Source organism: Camelina sativa, chromosome 17, assembly GCF_030686135.1.
Source record: "Camelina sativa cultivar CO46 ecotype springtype chromosome 17, ASM3068613v1".
Classification (NCBI taxonomy): domain Eukaryota; kingdom Viridiplantae; phylum Streptophyta; class Magnoliopsida; order Brassicales; family Brassicaceae; genus Camelina; species Camelina sativa.
Genome location: NC_141896.1, coordinates 14014826 through 14035884, shown reverse-complemented (window position 1 = coordinate 14035884; position 21059 = coordinate 14014826). Strand labels below are relative to the sequence as shown.

General features: G+C 37.5%; 4 protein-coding genes across 5 annotated transcripts; all 4 read left to right on the top strand.

The window, feature by feature from the left end:
- The first annotated feature begins 1914 nt into the window (after positions 1–1914).
- LOC147923694 (uncharacterized) lies at positions 1915–2484 on the top strand. Its single transcript, XM_087496522.1, has one exon. The coding sequence runs from the start codon at positions 1915–1917 to the stop codon at positions 2482–2484; it is 570 nt and encodes a 189-aa protein (XP_087352648.1).
- Positions 2485–2547: 63 nt separating this feature from the next.
- LOC147923693 (uncharacterized) lies at positions 2548–5779 on the top strand. Its single transcript, XM_087496521.1, has 2 exons — positions 2548–4110; positions 4193–5779. Exons 1-2 carry the CDS (start codon positions 2548–2550, stop codon positions 5777–5779), a joined length of 3150 nt encoding a protein of 1049 aa, XP_087352647.1.
- A 5364-nt stretch (positions 5780–11143) lies between these two features.
- Positions 11144–13565, top strand: LOC104757683 (uncharacterized). Its single transcript, XM_010480440.3, has 3 exons — positions 11144–12443; positions 12524–13075; positions 13179–13565. The coding sequence occupies exons 1-3, from the start codon at positions 11478–11480 to the stop codon at positions 13290–13292; spliced, it is 1632 nt and encodes a 543-aa protein (XP_010478742.1). The 5' UTR covers positions 11144–11477; the 3' UTR covers positions 13293–13565.
- Positions 13566–16703: 3138 nt separating this feature from the next.
- On the top strand, positions 16704–20234 carry LOC104757682 (trihelix transcription factor GTL1). Of its 2 annotated transcripts, none has more exons than XM_010480438.3 (3): positions 16704–17557; positions 17962–19459; positions 19542–20234. In XM_010480438.3, exons 1-3 carry the CDS (start codon positions 17268–17270, stop codon positions 19806–19808), a joined length of 2055 nt encoding a protein of 684 aa, XP_010478740.1. In that variant the 5' UTR covers positions 16704–17267; the 3' UTR covers positions 19809–20234. The 2 variants fall into 2 exon arrangements, with proteins under 2 accessions (XP_010478740.1, XP_010478741.1); XM_010480439.3 differs by having other exon boundaries at positions 16752–17557; positions 19546–20234.
- The last annotated feature ends 825 nt before the right edge of the window (positions 20235–21059 follow it).

The window sequence follows — 21059 nt, the reverse complement described above, 5'->3', positions numbered from 1 at the left end:
TTAGATTTTTCACACCTACACAACACATTATAAAGTTTATTATAAATATATTATTTTTTGTCTTTTATAATTTTCTATAAATTTAAACCAATAATATTTAGTTATTTTTTTCAAATTTATAGTTCATCATCAATAACTATTAAAAAATCCATAGATAATTTAAAAATAAACCGTTTTTCCTATAAAATGGATTAATAAGAAACAGATGAAGTATGTGTTAATGATTTTTTTTGAAGCTTTTTCGCTCTGAGGGCGATTCTATGGGCGATCCCCAAATTCTTCTTCTTCGCCCATCCCCTTCTCCGAATTGGAGTCTTTTTCCGACAAACAAAAGCAGTTTTTGGTTTTGGATTGACGGTTGTTGTCTGTTACAGTTATCTGTTGACAGTTTCTTTTCCATGATTCTCTCTATTGATAATCGCCACGAAAAACCGCCATGGTCCAAACACTATATATACACCCCTTTGATCAATGGGATTCGATCACATTTCCATTGGTATTGGAAAACCCAGTACACGAAACAATCGAAAATGAGTGACAATCTTCGCAAAAATCTTCAGAATCTGGATCTGGGTATTGCGGATACTCCAATCCCATTGCCACCGGAACTATGTGGCCACGCTGCCAACACAAACAGATTCTCCCTAATCGTCTCAGTGTTGAATCCAAAAAAGCAGAATCTGAGGGCAATTCTAGGCCAAATGCCAAAAATCTGGGGATTTGCTAACCAATGCCGTGGCCGTATTCTGGGCGAGGGTAAAGTTCTTTTCATCTTCAAATCAGAGGAAACCCTCAATCTTGTACTCCGTCGCGGCCCATGGTCTTTTAACGAATGGATGGTGTCGGTTCACCGTTGGTACCCGAATATAACAGATGAAACTCTAAAATTCATTCCATTCTGGATCCAGGTGCGTGGCATTCTCGTCCAATATCTCACTACTGCAATGGTGGATTACATCGGTTCAAAAATTGGCCCTGTAGAGGCGATTGATTTCGATGAAACTGCAAATCTGGTTGAATTCGTGAGAATTTGTGTTAATTGGAATTGCGACCAGCCTCTGCGTTTTATGAGAAACTTTCAGTTTGCTGGCGGTGAGAATACAATTCTCAAGTTCCGTTATGAAAGGCTTAAGAACTTTTGTTCTAAATGTGGTGCCTTAACTCACGAAGCAAAAGAATGCCCCCTCTCTTTTGATGATCCTCCAAATGACGACCCCCCGAATGATAATCCACCAGGAGATGATGACGATGCAGAAAACATTGACCCGGATGAGTATTATCCACACCCTGGCCAATTCCCTGACCTTCCAGACGGTGAAGAAACTACCACTCAAAACCTCTACCTTGTTGGCTATATCCCGGGATTGCAAAGGGATCCACAAGACAAGGAATTTCTAATAATAGAGTCTGACGATTCCTCCTCTCCAAGTGTCTTTGAAGACACGGAACTCACTGCAGAGCGACTCCGCTACTTACTGATGAAGTTTAACAGAAAAAGTTCGCAACCTACTGATGAGGAGGCTACACAACCAATATCGAGAAAGCGCAAGAATGATGAAGTTGAGTACTACTACCAACAATGTGAAGCTGATGACGATCTGACGGTCCTGTGTCAGATTAAGAGGAGTAAGGTTGAGTGGGAAGCTTCTTCAAGCATTAACTGTATGGACATAGCCGCGAGGGGGCCGGTTCCCTCAAAGCCTCCATGAGAGTCGTCTCCTAGAACTGTCAGGGCATCTGTGCGCCGCTGACATAATCTAGATTAAAACGTTTATGTAGAATTTTAAAACCACATGTCTTGTTTTTATGTGAAACTCTAAACGCTAGTAATGTAGTTTGCAACTTTGCTTCTGTTTTAGGCTATAATAATGTTGTAACTGAACCCCCCGTGGTTGGAGTGGTAGTTTAGCCTTGATGTGGGCTGATGATGTAAAGTTATCTACTCTGTATCAGGATGAACATATTATTGACTCGCACATTACCTATAATAATAATGACTTTTATTTTTCTGGTGTTTATGGTAATCTGAATCCAAGTTTACGCCATTCCTTTTGGGATTATCTTGAACATCTTGGTACTACTCGTTCAGGTCCTTGGATGATTGCAGGCGATTTTAATGAAATAAGAGGAAACACAGAGAAAGTTGGTGGACCTCCAAGAGATGCGTGGACATTCCGAAGTTTCAACCACATGATAGCCGCATGTGATCTAGATGATTTGAAAGCCAAAGGGGATAGGTTCTCCTGGGTGGGGGAGAGACACAATTATACCATAAAATGCTGTTTGGATCGAGTGATGATCAACTCGGAATGGAGGGCTTTGTTCTCAAATGCAGAAGCAGAGTTTCTTGAATTTAATGGATCAGATCACAAACCTATTCTCACTAACATAGATCCAATTCAACAAACTACAACCAAACCTTTTCGTTTTGATAGACGTCTCACAGAAATAGAAAATTTTGCTCAATCAGTCGAAAAAGGATAGAACCAGTGTAAGCAGCAGAGTTATTTTTCAATATGCGACCAAATAACTTGCTGCAGAAGAATGATGGCCAGTAGAAAACACGATGCTAATCTCAACTCGGCAAAGAGGATAGAATTTTATCAAAAGGAGCTTAATAAAGCCATGGAAAGCACTAATAGGTACCATAGAAGGCACATACCTAGACTTCAAGATGAACTAAGCAGAGCATACAAAGATGAAGAGTATTATTGGCACACTAAGAGCAGAAAGAGATGGCTACACTGTGGGGATCGAAATACTGGTTACTTTCACGCAAGTACCAAAATTCGATATGCCAAAAACTTAATATCCTTCATCAAAGATGTAGATGACAATGTCTACAGTGGCGATCAGAGCATTGGTGAACACGCACAAAAATATTTTTCCTCTGTTTACACACCAAGCAGAATACCAGTCTCGCCAATTGACTTCGGTGACTTTCCAGCAACAGTAACTCCAGATATCAATGCCGACCTTACAAAAGACTTTACCACTGAAGAGATATACGAAGCCCTTTCCTATATTGGTGATGATAGAGCTCATGGACCAGATGGTCTTACAGCTCGGTTCTATAAAGAATATTGGGGAATTATAGGTCCGGACATCACAAAGGAAGTAAAAGATTTTTTTGAGACTGCTTACATGAAGTCATCCATAAATCATACCAATATATGCCTTATACCAAAGACAACCGATGCTACAATGCTTTCAGAGTATAGACATATTGCACTATGCAATGTTTTATACAAGATCATCTCCAAATGTCTTGTTAATAGGCTTAAAAAGCATCTCGATTCTATTGTTTCTGATACTCAAGCTGCATTCATACCTGGGAGATTGGTCACTGACAATATCATGATTGCTCATGAAGTTATACATTCTTTAAAATCAAGAAAAAGAGTATCCCAAAACTATATGGCCATTAAAACAGATGTAACTAAAGCTTATGATAGGGTAGAATGGGATTTTTTAGAAACAACAATGCAGCTATTTGGCTTTTCAAAAAAGTGGATTCAATGGATCATGGCTTCTGTTCGGTCTGTAAACTTTTCTATCTTAATCAATGGCATCCCACATGGAATGGTTGTTCCTGAAAGAGGAATTCGCCAAGGAGATCCATTATCACCCTATTTATTCATACTTTGTGCTGATATAATGAGTCATTTGATTAATATGAGAGTGAAAGATGGTGATATAAGTGGTGTGAGAATAGGAAACGGAGTCCCACCTATTACTCATTTACAATTTGCTGACGACTCTTTATACTTTTGCAAAGCCGATGCTAGAAATTGCAAAGCAATAAAAGAGGCCCTTGAGGTTTATGAATATTACTCAGGCCAAAAGATAAACACTAACAAATCACTCATTACATTTGGCTCAAGAGTACCAGGACAACTACAGAACAGGCTGAAGAAAATCTTACAGATACCAAATCATGGGGGAGGAGGCAAATATCTTGGCCTCCCAGAACAGTTTGGAAGACAAAAGATCGAAATGTTTCGTTACATCATTGACAAAGTTAAACAACGAACATCTACTTGGCGAGGACGTCACCTTTCACCTGCTGGTAAAGAAATACTTATCAAAACGGTGGCAATAGCAATGCATGTTTATTCAATGTCTTGTTTTAAACTCCCTCAAGGCATAATATCAGAAATAGATAGCATTTTACAAAAAATGGTGGGAAAAGGGCAATCAAAACAGAGGACTTCCATGGATAGCTTGGAAGCGTCTTCAGCATCCAAAATCTGAGGGTGGATTGGGTTTCAAGGATCTAGCAAAATTCAATGACGCTTTACTTGCTAAGTTAGCATGGCGATTAATACAGCACCCAAACTCTTTGTTTGCAAAGGTTTATAAAAGTAGATATTATAGGGATGAGGATATTCTAGATGCACGCCAGCGAGCTAACCAATCATATGGGTGGGGTTCAATTCTTGAAGGGTTAAAAGTGATTAAACTCGGGTACCGTTATACTGTTGGTGACGGAAAAAGCATTCGAATAGGTATTGATAATGTGATTCCAGCTCATCCACCAAAGCCTGCGTATAGTTTGATAACAAACTCAGAATCTTATCTTGGGGATTTCATATGTAAAAATGGAGATTATCAATTTTGGGATACGGGAAAAATTAGATATGAAATACAAGAAAACGACCAAGAACACATCCTCAATACTTATCTAACACGCACCCCAAATCCAGACAAAGTCATATGGCACTATAATAAATCGGGCAGTTATACAGTACGTTCTGGTTTTTGGTTAATCATGCATGATCCAAATCACCCAAATGGACTTCCACCAATTCCCCATGGATCAGTTATCCTAAAGCAGAAAATATGGAGACTTAACATTCTACCGAAACTGAAACATTTCCTTTGGCGTGTTATATCCCAATCTTTGCCAACACTTACACGTTTGAAGAGCCGTGGTATTAACCTGGACCCAATTTGTCCAAGATGCCTTCAAGCAGATGAAACAATAGAACATATCCTCTTTTCATGTCCTTTTGCTGAATCGATTTGGTTACAAACAAATTTACCTACTTCTCTTTTTGCTATCAATTACACAAATGTTGAATGCTTCATTGAGGCTTTACTTGGATATCACAATGATAAAACCAATTCCCTAAACAATAGATATCATCCATTTTGGCAATTATGGCACATTTGGAAGAGTCGAAATACATTCATATTTGAAGGCATTCAGGATAAACCGGGAACAATCATACTCAGGGCACAGGCAGATATACGGGAATGGCTCAGACTCCTGGAGGAAACACCAAACAAAAATAACATTCAAAGGGCGAGATCAATGAGTATGTGGATGCGTCCAATGACACCTTACACAAAATGTAAGTATGATGCTGCTTTCGACAATAATACAAATGAGTCCAAAAGTGGTTGGATACTTAGAGACCACAATGGCGTATCTTTAGGATGGAGAGCATCAAGAACAGACAGGGTATCATCAACTCTTGAAGCAGAAGCAAAAGCACTTCTAGTCGCGATACAACAGACCTGGATCAGAGGACTAACAACTGTTGAATTTGAAGGAGACAATGAAACACTCACAAAGATATTGAATGATGAACAGATTGATATTTCTATCGCTGGAATAATTCAAGATATTAAAGGTTGGGCTGTACGGTTTATTAATACTAGATTTGTTTTTCCCCAAGATCATGTAATTCTGCTGCCCATAATCTGGCAAAGTTTGGATGTAATTTCTCTACTTTCTATTCGGATTGTTTTCACCTCCACCATGGCTTTCTAATTCATTGTATAACGATTATTTTCATTCATCAATATAAATCATTTTTGCTGAAAAAAAAAAAAAAAAAACAGATGAAGTATGTAACAAGAAATTCTATAAAATAAATTATACCAATTTGTTTTAATCATTTCCCTATATTTTTACTATCTTATCAAAAATTTTACAATAGAATAATATTCTCTCTGTTTCACAAAGAGTGTCATTTTGCCACTTTTTTTTAGTTACAAAAAGAGTGTCATTTTATGTTTTCAATGTAGTTTTAAAAATTAAACTCTATTGTTTGAATTTATTAGTTAGAAAAATAATTTTTTTTAATATATTTATAAAGGGTAAACTAGAAATTTAAATGGTTTTCTTAATTTGTATGTATTATGTATAAATGACACTTTTTGTGAAAAAAAAAAATATACTTTTGCCACATAGCTAAAAAGTTTAATATCACACTAATATCTAACTTTAAATTCAATTGCTTATTCTAGATATATTTATTAATTTCTCTGTCAAAATTTGTTATCAACTTATAAAAATAAAGTTTTTATATATAATTTAACCAAAAATTTCAAATGTCATAAAACGAACATCTCTTATATTCTTCAAACTAACATAACAATTAAATTCAGTAAGGCATACTAGCAAGCAAAAATATCAGAACTGTAAGAAAATATTTAAAATTCTGATAACCATTACCGTCGAAATTGATGGTCAGAGACAACTTTTTTATCTATTTCGACTAATTTCTATAAAAAAAATTAACAATTAGTTACTGCTATGTTGATGTTTTCTTGTAGTTAACTATAGCTATATTTAGCAATCTGGTCAACAATTTCGGTAAAGTTACACAGGATTTGCTAACAATTTTTAACAGCAAGCTAAGAGAGTGTTTCACAGCAAATTAAGAGAGTGTTTTGTCGGTAATTACTAATCAATTGCTTTCGAGAAAAAAAAAACATTGTTTTGCTTTTTTCTTTCTAACAAAAAGACGTAAATTTCTCTTGACTTATATAAATCCAATCATAAGTAAAGCAACTTTTTTGTAATGATTTTCAAAGAGAACAAAACACATGCTATCTCCAAACAATGTAAATAAGGCACCGCACTACCAACCGGACTGACACAAGATTGTGCACGGGTACATGCATACGAGTATCTTATTCGTTACTCTCTAAACCATAAAATTTTAATAATACACAATATAATGTCAAGTTGATGTATATACATTAATTCAACGGCAAAAGAACGAGTGGGAGAATCATTGTCCCAAGTATTAAAATACTCGTTTTCCTAAGTTAAATTAATTTTGAATCCAAAGATGTCGTCAAGTAAAGATGTTAGATGTGATGTCGTTATCTTTCATTTTCTACATACAAAAACGTGTAAGGTGGTGCTCTTCTTCTTCGACGCTTGAGTATTAAGTACTTGTACATTTGTGTGTGTGTACATACACAATTTTCTCTTGAAATTGACCCCAATCAACCAGCCACTCACCGACACATTTTTCATGCTTCTTTTAGTTTAATGCGGTCTTTACTATTTGATGCTTTGATTTCCCAACTAATCATTCTTTGCATACATTTTTTCTCTTCGTGATTCGTGCTGGTCCTTTTTCTGAGTTGCGACAATATTAATCACAGCAGCAACGAGTAGGTGAGGACTGAGGAGAGTTATCTTTCGGAAACACCGACGTTATTGCTTAATTTGAATTACTTATCTCATTGAAGTCTAAAATTCTAAATCAAGAAATAGAAAGACCTGTTACTTATACTATATCAAAAGTTTTATTTTATAAATATATTTCCTCTGTTTTACTAAAGTCTCGTTCTAACACATTTCACAAAAGCTAAAACAAAATAATGTATTGGTATTTTCGAAATTAAAAGTATAAACATATAACAAAAAATAATTTTATAAATATGACTCTTGATTTTTTTTTTTGTGTGTCAATTTGCATTTTTGTATTATTGTTAGATTTATTCTCTAATAGTTTATATTGCATCAAAAAAATATAATGTTATTTTTTGAATTGAGAATTGCTTTTATGAAAGATTTTTTTTGTACATTGAATTTTTTCTAAGATTATGAAATTAAGCATATATCTCAATATATTGATAAATTAATAAATATCTTAGTTCCAACTTTATTAGTCTATAGAGGTTTTCCTGTATTATGTTTTATTCCTAAACTCTCTGTACACTCGTTTTCAATTTCACACGATTGCTTAAAATTATATGCCAACCTAAATCCATATAGTTATATAATAATCCATATGACTGATTCAACTATTTTAGAATTGTAGTTTTTTTAAATGTTTTCTATTTGTTGTTGTTAAGGGTAGATTCTCATTCCAACAAAAGGTCCGACCCAAAAAAGGCCCAAATAAAACTCTATGGAAAGAAAGGTATTTTGGTCTTTTCGGACAACGAACCGACACAGTTTCCTATAAATATGGACGTACATCGTTCGAAAAAAGGGGGACACGAAAAGGGAAAGAATACGGATAGCAAGTACAAGCTCTCTCCCGTCCAAAGTTAGAATCGACGAGCTCACAACTCGTCTTTTGTATTAAGTTCTGTCATTTTAATTCATCTAATTTGCTTTGTAGCCTGTCCTTTGTGCCTCGGCACCGATCTATAAAGAGAACTTCTCCTTTAACCGCGTCGATGAAAGCAACGTCGATGACCGCGTCCTTCTCCTTTAACCAACCGGTAGGTATAAGATTCTCCGTGCCGAAATAAATTTTGCGGAACAGCTCAGCACAAGAAAGAGAGTCAGTCGGGAAAGAACGAGTTGCCGTGGAGTAGCGGAAATCCCACTCATAGTCACCCTTTTTCTGCCTCTTAGTCGACTCGGAAACAGACGAACCCGAACCGTCCTTCCTCTTCTGCAGAGTACTCTCCCCAGCCCGTTCAACGGCGTCTGGACGACCTGACGTTTTATTTCTTTTCCCTAAGGAAAGTGTTCCAGCCGAGCTGATCTGACGCTTAGGAGGTGGAGGAGGGACGACAGCCTTCTTCCCCGCATGTGCCTCAGCGAGACGGGCGTCCTGCGACGAAACAGTCTTCTTCCCCACTAAAGGTTCGGGCAACAGATCCTCAGAATGATCACGCGGACGAGGAGGGTCGGAAATTGGAATGGACAGCGTCCTAGTGGATCGACAGAAACGAGCAGAAATGTCAGGAACCTCCAAGTTTAGACGCCCCATTCCTGCCAATTGACAAGATAATTTTTTTTAAAAAAGATGAGCTCGGTCACCCGTAACTCACTCAAATACTTACTTGTCGATTTGGAAGTTTTTACTTTCGACGACGAAGTATTCCTCACTGATGTCTTTCTCGTCACTCGAGTAGTCCCCGGCCAAACGTAAGGACCAGCCGACTTGATCTTGTCAACCTCAGCACGAAAAGCAGCAGGGTAGGGAAGCAGACACCTTGGCACAGAAACTGCAAGACAAAAAAAAAAAACAAAGTTAATCACGATACCAGAAAACCAAAGTAAAGAAGCTACAAAGCAGGTCGGCTACCAAGTGAAAGATTCCACCTAGAATATAAGGGAATTGAAGGATCTTCGACGACCTCCGGAACTACTTTCATGAAGAAATATGATCCGGCCTAGTTGTAAGTCTTCCCCTTAGTCCCCTCGACGAGTATAGGCCTCCTCAAACCAACGTAATAAACACCCGGCGATGTGTTTTGGTTTGTGGGTATAAACCGGGTGATTGATCCCCACTGCCTCGGCCAATATAGAGATACCAACCGCATTCCGGAAAGTCGCCATTGCAAATTGGGATATCGCCATCTTACGATTCGTCAAATATGACAACAGGAAAGCAGGAAGGGGAAATGTGATTGCACACTCGGTGAAAAGCTTCTCCGAGAGACAGATGTAGCCGTCTGGAGCATCCCAAGGAAGCTGATTTTCGTTCGGAATAATAATAAGAGGAAGAGGGGACAACCCGCCGAGTCTAACTGCTCTCTCAGCCGATTCAGACTTAAGAGTGGTCCGGGGAACGTATGAAAGGATGTGCCTCCTAGGCCCAGAAATGCGAGGGATGACCGGCAGCGCCCCACGAACAACGACACGATCCTCAGGAATACAAGAATCGTCTAGATCCTCTAGATCCTCATCAATCAGAGAGGGGATCGCACAAGGAAGACGAGACGAACTCGTAGTCGCCGCGTGAGAGAAAGCCCAACGTTGAAGTTCAGCAAATAAAGCCGAGTCAGAAGATGCATCGGAATGAGGACTCGTCGACGACCTTGACCCAACACGACTCGGCCTGTTGACATCGTCAGAATCCAAAGAAGTCGCTTGCCGGAGGTGACTCGCCGCAGAGTAGTCGGAAGAAGTGGATCGAGGGGAAGTCATTGTAAACAAGCAAGAAAAGAAGATGAACGATTTAAAGAAAGAAGGAAAAATACCTGACGATTCGGGAGCAGAGGATGACTCGTAGACAAGATGAAGAAAATGAAGAAGAGAGGAGGTATTTATTGGAAGGGAAGGAGGATTCTCGAAGCGTAATCATTACAACACGCGTTTGGTGAAGGTACGACTTCCGGATTTCGAGCGTCAGAAACCTTACTCGATGATTCGACCTCTAGCGTCGAAAACCAAGGAATCTCACACGCAACCTTTCACTTCCTCAAATCTTGTCCAAAATTACCATTCTAAATATCGAAATTCAGAATCCGGAACCCTCCGGACGAGCTGAGTTCCCACGCCGAGACTCCAAGGGGAAGACGAGTCCTTTGGACAGAGTTCTCCATCTAAAAAGCTACGAACTGGTGTTGAGGGGGGAATACTGTTAGGGGTAGATCCTCACCCAACAAAAGACCCGGCCTAGAAAAGGCCCAAATAAACCTCAAAAAAAGAAGGGTATTTTGATCTTTTCGGACGACGAACCGACACAGTTTCCTATAAATATGGACGTACGGCGTTCGAGAAAAGGGGGGACACGAAAAGGGAAAGAATATGGATAGCAAGTACAAGCTCTCTCCCGTCCAAAGTTAGAATCAATGAGCTTATAGCTTGTCTTTTGTATTAAGTTTCGTTATTTTAGTTCGTCTAATTTGCTTTGTAGCCCGTTCTTTTGTACTTCAGCACCGATATATAAAAAAAACTTTAACCTTCTTTTTACCGAATTAAACATACTAATTATAACTGATTTGGACATTAATAGATTTTGAGAAAAAAAAGAAAAAAAAAACGTTTCTTCAAAGAAATTAAAGTTGTGATTTAAAACAATTAATAAAAAAACAAAAAGGATAAATGAAAAGATAGGATAACGAATCTGATTTTCTGACATGATAGTGACGGTCGTTGGGCTTTCCGATAGTACAATTATATGCCACCTGGGAACTGAACTGAAGTGTATCATATGAGATGTGGTCACTAGATTGAGACCGTACCACTACACTGTTACCCTAATTGGGCCTTTATTAGGCCCATTTATTATATCCACATTAACTATATGCCAATTTTTTATTTTTATTTTATTTTTTCCTGGGCGAATTTTTCTTACCAAAATCCACCCCCAAAATTATGAAAATAAAAATCGAACCCTCAAAGGTCAAAGCGACGGCGAAGGAGAGAGAAAAAAATTAGAGACGGTGGCGATCGAAACCCTGTGCCCTAATTCGATCGGAATCTTGATTCGCCGCCGTACTGCGTCGTCGCCCGGCGGCGGAAATGTGCGGTTGGGGCGATGCGTTTAATCCTCACCGTCATGTGCTCATTCATCCCTTACCTTTATTCTTCTTCTTCTCCGCCTCCTCACCGTCCTTGCTCTTCTCGAAATCGTCGTTGTCGTCTCACTCGTTTCGCCACCGCATTACTCGCTACGTCCGCTCTTCTTCTCGCCTCCGTCGCTTGGCTCTCTCTCGTCTTCTCTCCGACCACTTCTCGTTGCTGGCATCTCCTTAAAGATTGGGAAGACAATCATCTCTGGAACAAACGGCACCATCATACTCCGATTAAGGTTCATCCTCCTCCGCCGCCGTCTCTTCCAGCTCTTCCTTTATCCGAGCATGAATTTAGAAATCGTACTCTCTCGGAGATTGATAGACTTGATCGGTTGTCTCTGAATCACTTGATGTTTGGTATTGCTGGATCTTCACAGCTTTGGGAACGTCGTAAGGAACTTGTGAGGTTATGGTGGAAACCTTCTCAGATGCGTGGTCATGTCTGGCTTGAAGAGCAAGTTTCTCCTGTAGAAGGTGATGATTCACTTCCTCCTATTATTGTCTCTGAAGACAGTTCTCGTTTTCGTTACACTAATCCCACTGGTCACCCTTCTGGACTTCGCATCTCACGCATTGCCATGGAGACTTTTCGGCTTGCTCTCCCCGATGTTCGGTGGTTTGTTCTTGGAGATGATGACACTATCTTTAATGTTCACAATCTTGTTGCCGTGTTAAGCAAGTACGATCCTTCAGAGATGGTTTATATTGGAAACCCTTCCGAGAGTCACTCTGCTAACTCTTACTTCAGTCATAATATGGCCTTTGGAGGCGGTGGCATTGCCATTAGCTACCCTTTAGCGGAAGCTCTATCGCGCATTCACGATGATTGCCTCGATAGATACCCTAAGCTATATGGCAGTGACGATCGTCTCCATGCCTGCATCACCGAACTCGGAGTTCCTTTGTCCAGAGAGCCTGGCTTTCACCAGGTATGTTGTTACATCATCTCTGCGGCTATGATATATTGGATCTTTGATACGACAATGCTGATTCCATGATTTTGTGGCAGTGGGATATTAAGGGAGATGCTCATGGTCTCTTATCCTCTCATCCCATTGCACCTTTTGTTTCAATTCATCACGTTGAAGCTGTTAATCCTCTCTATCCGGGATTATCGACGTTAGATAGTTTGAAACTCTTGACAAGAGCCATGAGTCTGGATCCCAGTTGTGTTTTGCAGCGATCCATCTGCTACGATCATACACTCAAACTGACATTTTCGATCTCTCTTGGCTATGTTGTACAAGTTTTCCCGAGTATTGTCCTACCACGGGATCTTGAGCGAGCTGAACTTTCCTTCTCTGCCTGGAATGGGATAAGTCAGCCAAGTGAGTTTGATCTTGACATAAAGCTTCCAATTTCATCTCTCTGTAAGAAGCCTATCCGCTTCTTTTTGAAAGACGTAGGACGAAAAGGCAATGCTACACTCGGAACGTACTTGAGATCCTCGATAAAGGATGATTTGAAGAGGAAGCTTCTATGTTTTCCACGCTCTCTTCCTCTGCACAAAGTGGAAAAGATCCAGGTCCAAGGATTTCCTCTGAGTAAAAATTGGCACTTGGTGAGGTTTTTATAATTATCTTTTCTTTTGATCACCTAATGTTTTTTTGTTTTAAAGATTTGCAATTGACGATTCTTCCTCTGTTTTAACTGATTTCGATCAGGCACCACGACGCTTGTGTTGCAGAGCAACCCCAACTTCTACTAATGAGCCGCTCAGATTAACAGTTGGGCAGTGTGGCAAGGTAATTTTGGGTTCCACGATCAGTTCCCAATGAGTTATGGTGGATACTATCCTGTTCCAGCTCTATCCTGTGCTTGTACATAGGTAAGATCCAGTACCTTAACTGTTGTCTGACCTTAGAATGCTAATCCCCAAATTGAATTTGTCACTCTTTTGTTTATTCCACTTTAACTTTTTGTTTTTGTACATCTGAGATTTCAAAACTCAACTCTTCCTGTTGAGATAACGAGTGTAATGTGTACAACAACAAATCTTTACCACTGAACTCTATCTACCTGTGTTAAGAATGGTTTTGTTTTTTTCCCCATCTACTACATTTGCCAATTTTGATATAGCCACATAATATTTGTGGGTTTACTATGTTTAATATATTAAAGAAGAATATATCCACTAGTAGTAGGGGTGAGGTAAGTGGTCCATAGGTTTATGGATTTAGTGCGGATTTAAGGAAAGGTCTTTGGTTGGATAGATTTTTAAGATGTGTGTGTGTGTTCTAAAAACTGTGGGTTTAATCAGAGTGTTGTGGTGTGAGTTGACTTGTCATGAACTCTCTGACACACTGGCAAGTGAGCCCAGGTTATGTTACTTGTTTGTCGTAAACCTTTGAAATTGACATTATGATGAGAGAGCAGTTGCCTCATGGCTTCTATTTAAAGGGGTCGCATAGTTAATGCGATGATCAAAATATAGCCCCCAAAGTTAGATTTTGGTGAGTTAGTTACTTAGTAGTGTAAGCAATTCTTTTGGCTTTGGCTTTGGCTTTGACTTTGTAAGGTATTTATTTGCTGCCACTAAAATGTAGATATGATTTGTAAGAAAAGAGAAAAAAAAAAAAAAAAAAAAAAAAAGATTCGTGGATGTGAAAATTTATGGAAATTACAAGGACCATTTAAACTAAAATGTTGTGTGACCCGTCAAAATGATGTTGACTTGTTATCTTTTGGTAAGTCCCTCGTATGACACAAGTTGGGAAAGTAATGAGTTTGACAACTTGTGTCCTAATGAGATCAGATTTATTGGTAGTCGTAGAGAGAGACGTTAAGATTATTAGTGGGTTAATCAAACCCCCCTAAGATCTAGATCTCTATGTAAAGAAAGATGAAAAAAAGGAAAGAGAGATGGGGTTTTTAGACTAGAGAGATTCAGAAATCAAGGAAGAGACTCCGTGAGCATGTTCTTACCACCTCGTCGTCTGATTACACACTTTGGTTTTTTTTTTATATATATAGTATTTATTTAAGTGTTTTTTTAGTTAAGAATATTATTACTAATAATTAAGTGATGAAAAGAAAAAAGAAGAAGAACACATCACATGTAAATAAGTAATAAATAAGTGAAAAAGGAGAGGCATGTGAAAGTGGGGAAGAAGAAGGAGAGAATACAGCTGTGTGTTTTCCGCCGCTCTCTCTCTTTCTTTCCCCTTCAAGAAAGTTCTCCACTTCCACCGCCCACCTTCTTCTTCTCCTTCTCCTTCGTCTACTCTTTATTTTTTTTTTTTACTTTTATTCCTTTCTCTAACCACTATTATTAGCATCTTTCATTCCCTAATTTTTAGATTTTGTTAAAAAAAATTATAAGGAATACATAGTATATATATATTACATACCATTTGTTCATAATTCAAAAACGTAATTCTACTATTTTTAGTATTCAAAATGTTCATCGAATTTTCACGTTTTTAAGTTTTCGAGAAGTGATTCCCCTATATACTATAAGCATATAAAAAATAAAACATAATTAATTAGCTAAAAAATTTGTCAACATTTTATAACTATTTTACGAGAATTTTAATTCAGCTTAATTCGTTCCACTAACAATAGTTCAACTATTTTGTTATTTGCCTGACATATCAATCATATAGTTTATTTTCCTTTTCATATATAACCAGAAATCAGCTGTCTATTTTTGTGTAGCGTATAATTTGGTAATATGAAAATGAAATGTGAATTTATATATATATGTGTAGGTGAGAGGTATTTAAGAGTTGTATAATGTGACAGTGTGAGTGTCTGCATCAATGTCTTCAGTTTGCAACTAATTTTAGATATGAGGCTATTCAATTTTCTGTTCATCACTCCCTCCTATCTTTTATTCACCACACTCTTTACTACCTCTAATGTACTTACCCCATTATTTCACCTAATTGTTATGAGGTTTCTTTATTAGATTGTAGTATTTGTACTTTTTGCTGTCGAAAAATCTGTGTACCAAAACAAATATCATCATCGTGACTTTTATTTTGATACATATTAGTTAGCTAGGGAGGAACTGAAATGTAATAAAAGAAAATGAACATACCACAGTTTCATCTTAAAAATCCAAAGGACTCAACTTTTTCTAATAATGTTGGACATACACCAAATTAGAAAAGAAAACAAAGCACAGTAGGTTCAAAAACATTTAACTCTGACATCGCATTTATTTATTTTTCTAAATAAGTTTTGCAAACCAACGTTTTATGATTATATGCCAACATCCAGAGAACATTTTACTAAAATTTTGGCATACAAATGAGTCTCTCCTGGCTTTGTTACCTAGACTAAATCAATTCATCTATGTTAAAACCGCTGCAAATTCAGTAAAAAAAAAAAAATTGTTGTAAAAGGACATAAAATGATAGTGTTGGTAGTGGGTTTGGCTTAACCATTGGCTTTTTCTTTTCCTATTTTAACAGATTATAAAAATCTCAAGTTTTTAGATACAATCAAAGGAAAACTAATGTATATGTCATAGAAGGTTTTGATCAATAACTATAAGTTTTTTTAATGGTAAAAAAATGGAGAAACAATACAAAATAGTAAAAATTCGGTTCAAAATAAAGGTACGAAAACTATGAAAATATTATTTTAATAACATCTTTTATGGTTTATAATTATCAAAGTGATATATCCTATACAAAATATTGCAGTATTATTAATCATATTTTAAAGTTATCAATTCGAGAAGCTTGGATCATCTGAATATAAAACTACTAGTCTGTGTATGATAATATCTTTTATGTAACAGTTTTCATAATTTGCATTATTCAGCTAGGCTTTTTACCAAATTTACCCAGCTATAAAATTATTGATATTGAATTGAATTTACTATAGTTTTCTATCACTATTATCTTTTATTTTTTTGGCATTCCTATTGTTAGTTCTGTTTCTATAACTGTGTATATATTACACAAAATGAAAAAAGAAAAGAGAGACTGTTGAACTGGAGATGAAAGAGAGAGTAGATGTCAAGGCTGGTCCAGCTCAAATCGGGTAAAAAAAACTATTTAAATTCCATTTGTGTCCTTTCCCTCTTCCCCTAAAAATCTGATTGTCACATACCCTACCAATGAGACAACGCCACGTGGACACCTTAGACATGATGGTGGGAGAGGACAACAACATGGGAGGCACATGATTTTGTGTTTATTATATATATTTTTTTGCCAAACAAAAAAAGAAAAATTAACCCCAAAAAAAAAAAGAAAAATGAATCAGATCACTGGCAATGAGATGTTTGCGGATCCAAGCATTCCTTCTATAAATAATAATAATAATAATACACAACAAAATTGGATTTTAATTTAATGTAATAATAAAAATATGTGGACCTTTTTTTCTAAACAATAATAATAAGAATAATGAAAAAAAGGAAAACAAATAAATAAAGAAAAAGGGGGAGAGTGAAGAAAAGTGGGTTTAACAATAATTTGCTGCAAAGTTAGAAGAGGGCTTCAGCTTTATTAACTTCTTCCTTTGCTTTCATTCTCTTTCTCTCTATCTATCATCATCATCCTCGTAATCCTCATCATCTCTCTCTCTCTCTCTCTCTCTTTCTCCATACCCTAGCTACTTGCAGTTATATAAAAAAAAAAAAAAAAAAGGCTGCTTAAGCTTTGCTTCTCTTTCTTCTTATTTCATCATCAATGGTTTTATCTAGCTAGATATTAAACCAAACTGTGAGCTCTAGCTAGAGAAGAAAGAGAAAGAAAAGAGTGGTGAAACCATCAAGATTGGTGAAATCTAGAGATATGGAGCAAGTAGGAGGAGGTGGTGGTGGTGGTAATGAAGTTGTGGAGGAAGCTTCACCGATTAGTTCAAGACCTCCTGCTAACTTAGAAGAGCTTATGAGATTCTCAGCCGCTGCCGCGGATGACGGTGGAGGTGGTGGTGGTGGTGGAGGAGGAGGAAGTGCGTCTTCTTCATCGGGAAATCGATGGCCGAGAGAAGAAACACTTGCTCTTCTTCGGATCCGATCCGATATGGATTCTACTTTTCGTGATGCTACTCTCAAAGCTCCTCTTTGGGAACATGTTTCCAGGTCTCTCTCTCTCTCCTATCTCCATTACGTTTCTTGTTCATCAATGGTGTTTCTTGCAGAATAAAGATCCATTTGCATGTGTTTTTTTTTTCTTTTTTTCTTTTCTTTTTAGTATAATTTTTTTTCTTTTTGTGTGTGTTTGGTAAATAAAAATAATAATATATTCGAGATCAAAGCATCTTCACCATCCCCAAGAAAAGAAAAATTTAAAGAACTGTTTGTTTATTACAGAGTTGGCTCTTATGAGTTTCTGGGACGTTTTCGATTTTGTAAATCCCAAGACTCTTTTTTTTCAAAAAAAAATAATCCGATCGAACAGTACACATGATTTTTTTTTTTTTTTTTTACAACCAAAAAAAAAATTAACACAGAATCTGAATTTTTATTTTTAATGTATTGAACAGGAAGCTATTGGAGTTAGGTTATAAACGAAGTGCAAAGAAATGTAAAGAGAAATTTGAAAACGTTCAGAAATATTACAAACGCACTAAAGAAACTCGTGGTGGTCGTCATGATGGTAAAGCTTACAAGTTCTTCTCTCAGCTTGAAGCTCTCAACACTACTCCTACTCCTCCTCCTTCTCATCCTCCTTCATCTTCCCTTGACGTCACTCCTCTCTCCGTGGCTAATCCCATTATCATGCCTTCTACTTCTTCTTCTCCATTTCCCGTATTTTCTCAACCGCAACCGCACACGCACACGCAACCGCCTCAAACGCATACGGTCACTTTTACTCCTACTCCACAGCCGCCTCCTCCAATGGCTCCGACCTTTCCGGGAGTTACTTTTTCGTCTCATAGCTCATCCACGGCTTCAGGAATGGGGTCTGATGATGATGAGGACGACGATATGGATGTGGATCAAGCTACCATTGCCGGTTCAAGTAGCCGCAAACGCAAACGCAAACGTGGGAACCGCGGAGGAGGTAAGATGATGGAACTATTCGAAGGTTTGGTTAGACAAGTGATGCAGAAGCAAGCGGCTATGCAAAGGAGTTTCTTGGAAGCCCTTGAGAAGAGAGAACAAGAACGTCTTGATCGTGAAGAAGCTTGGAAACGTCAACAGATGTCTCGGTTAGCTCGAGAGCATGAGGTCATGTCTCAAGAACGAGCCGCCTCTGCTTCTCGTGACGCCGCAATCATTTCCTTGATTCAGAAAATTACTGGCCACACCATTCAGTTACCTCCTTCCTTATCATCTCAAACGCCTCAACCGCCCCATCAACCGCCTCAACCGCCACCAGCCGCTAAACGTCCTCAAGAACCACCATTATCAACAGCTCAGTCTCAGTTACAGCAACCAATAATGGCGATTCCGCAACAACAGATTCTTCCTCCTCCTCCTCATCAACCAGAACAGAAACAACAACAACAGCAACAACAACAACAACAACAACAACAAGAGATGATGGTGAGCTCGGAACAATCGTCATTACCGTCGTCATCAAGATGGCCAAAGGCGGAGATACTAGCGCTTATAAACTTAAGAAGTGGAATGGAACCAAGGTATCAAGATAATGTCCCTAAAGGACTTCTATGGGAAGAGATCTCTACTTCAATGAAGAGAATGGGATACAACAGAAACGCAAAGAGATGTAAAGAGAAATGGGAAAACATAAACAAGTACTACAAGAAAGTTAAAGAAAGCAACAAGAAACGTCCTCAAGACGCTAAGACTTGTCCTTACTTTCACCGTCTCGATCTTCTTTACCGCAACAAAGTACTCGGTGGTGGTGCTGGTGGCGGTACAAGCACTTCTGGTCTACCTCAAGAACAAAAGCAGAGTCCGGTCTCTGCGGTGAAACCGCCTCAAGAAGGAGATGTTAACGTTCAACCTCATGGGTCAGCTGCTTCAAGTGAGGAGGTGGAGCCTATAGAGGAAAGTACACAAGGAACAGAAAAGGTATAAACTTTGCTTTTCTTTCTCAAAATGTGATTTTGTTTGTGTTCTTTGATAACTGAAATATGATTTGTTGGAATTGAAGCCAGAAGACCTTGTGATGAGAGAGCTGATGCAACAACAACAACAACAACAACAACAGCAACAACAACAAGAATCAATGATAGGCGAGTATGAAAAGATTGAAGAGTCTCACAATTATAACAACATGGAGGAAGAAGAAGAGGAGATGGATGAAGAAGAACTAGACGAGGATGAGAAGTCCGCGGCTTTCGAGATTGCGTTTCAGAGCCCTGCAAACAGAGGAGGCAATGGCCACACCGAGCCACCTTTCTTGACAATGGTTCAGTAAAAAAAAAAAAAAACAGAACCATTGTTTCAAGAAAAAAATGTACTTATGTGTGCATAGTTTCTAAACAAAAACACCCAAAAAAACCCAAAACACAAACACACAAACACACATCTGACACCACAAACTGAAAAAAAAAAAAAAAATCAAAGCTCTCATCGATCTTTGATTTTTTTTTTCAGTGAATACAATTCTTTTTTCACATTCTTTCCCTTTTGTCTCTCTTGTTTGTTTCTTCTCTTGTTCATTGTTTTCTTCTTCAACACCATTGTTCATCACACACATACACCCACCCACCCACATGAACAAAACATTTAGATTATTTGGAGTTGTAATTCATCAGCAAGTCTCACACTTTTTTTTTCTTTTTTTCTTCTTAAAACATTTGTTGATTGGTTAATTGGGGAATAAAGAGTCCTTTTTTATTTATTTTATTTTCTTTCTTGATAAACAAGAGAAACATATATGAATTGATAGATGATTTGAGATTGGCTTATTCACTTTGCTTTTATATATTTTTTTTTTTGACTGAGAAGAAAGACTCATTCAACAAAAGCCTATAGTTTTTGAGAGGAGAAGAATCTCTTTGTGTTTTTATGTTTTTTTGTTATCCTTTTTGCGGCGCCCACAAATACAATCCGATAAGCCATTATTCATTTTGGTGTCACAATCAGTTAAACAGGGTCGCTCAAAGTTTTGTTCTTTTGTTTCAACTTTCTCCTTTATTTTTTTTTTTTCATTTTTTAGCTCTTACAATCAAAAGCATGTGCAGGCTTTTGTACTTACAACGACAAGACTCGTGCCACTCTCATGTTAACTCATTGTTCATCCTTCTTGTTTTTAATATATTTTTTTTTGCTTTTTTCTTTAAATACCCTTTAAGAAAACTGTTCAGAATTTACTGTAAAATTTATATACTAGTAAAAAAAAAAAAAAGAGATGGTTATATTTGAATATAAGAGAATATAGAAACATGGTTTGAGACAGCATGATCACACCCAAAAAAATGAAAAAATAAAGAAGAAGAAGAAGAAAAGAAAAGATTCTGTATCTTTTTTGATAGAGAGAGTAATAATGGAGGAAATGGGTACAGGTAAGAAAAGAGTAAGTACCACTTTGATTGCCAACTTGCTTTCACCTCTTTGTGTCTTCTTACACAGCTGCCCCAACGTGCAATCATTTGTATATATTATGTATATGTATCTAATTATACACATATATTACAATGTAGTTGTTGTGTATAAAATACACCAA

Excerpts from the sequence above, each read along its gene's own strand:
- LOC147923694 (XM_087496522.1), top strand. The coding sequence starts at position 1,915 with ATGTGGGCTGATGATGTAAAGTTATCTACTCTGTATCAGGATGAACAT.
- LOC147923693 (XM_087496521.1), top strand. The coding sequence starts at position 2,548 with ATGGCCAGTAGAAAACACGATGCTAATCTCAACTCGGCAAAGAGGATA. Across the intron at positions 4,111-4,192 it reads CGGTGGCAATAGCAATGCAT|GGCAATCAAAACAGAGGACT; the intron begins GTTTATTCAATG and ends TGGTGGGAAAAG.
- LOC104757683 (XM_010480440.3), top strand. The coding sequence starts at position 11,478 with ATGCGTTTAATCCTCACCGTCATGTGCTCATTCATCCCTTACCTTTAT. Across the intron at positions 12,444-12,523 it reads GAGAGCCTGGCTTTCACCAG|TGGGATATTAAGGGAGATGC; the intron begins GTATGTTGTTAC and ends ATTTTGTGGCAG. Across the intron at positions 13,076-13,178 it reads TGAGTAAAAATTGGCACTTG|GCACCACGACGCTTGTGTTG; the intron begins GTGAGGTTTTTA and ends GATTTCGATCAG.
- LOC104757682 (XM_010480438.3), top strand. The coding sequence starts at position 17,268 with ATGGAGCAAGTAGGAGGAGGTGGTGGTGGTGGTAATGAAGTTGTGGAG. Across the intron at positions 17,558-17,961 it reads CTTTGGGAACATGTTTCCAG|GAAGCTATTGGAGTTAGGTT; the intron begins GTCTCTCTCTCT and ends TGTATTGAACAG. Across the intron at positions 19,460-19,541 it reads GTACACAAGGAACAGAAAAG|CCAGAAGACCTTGTGATGAG; the intron begins GTATAAACTTTG and ends TTGGAATTGAAG.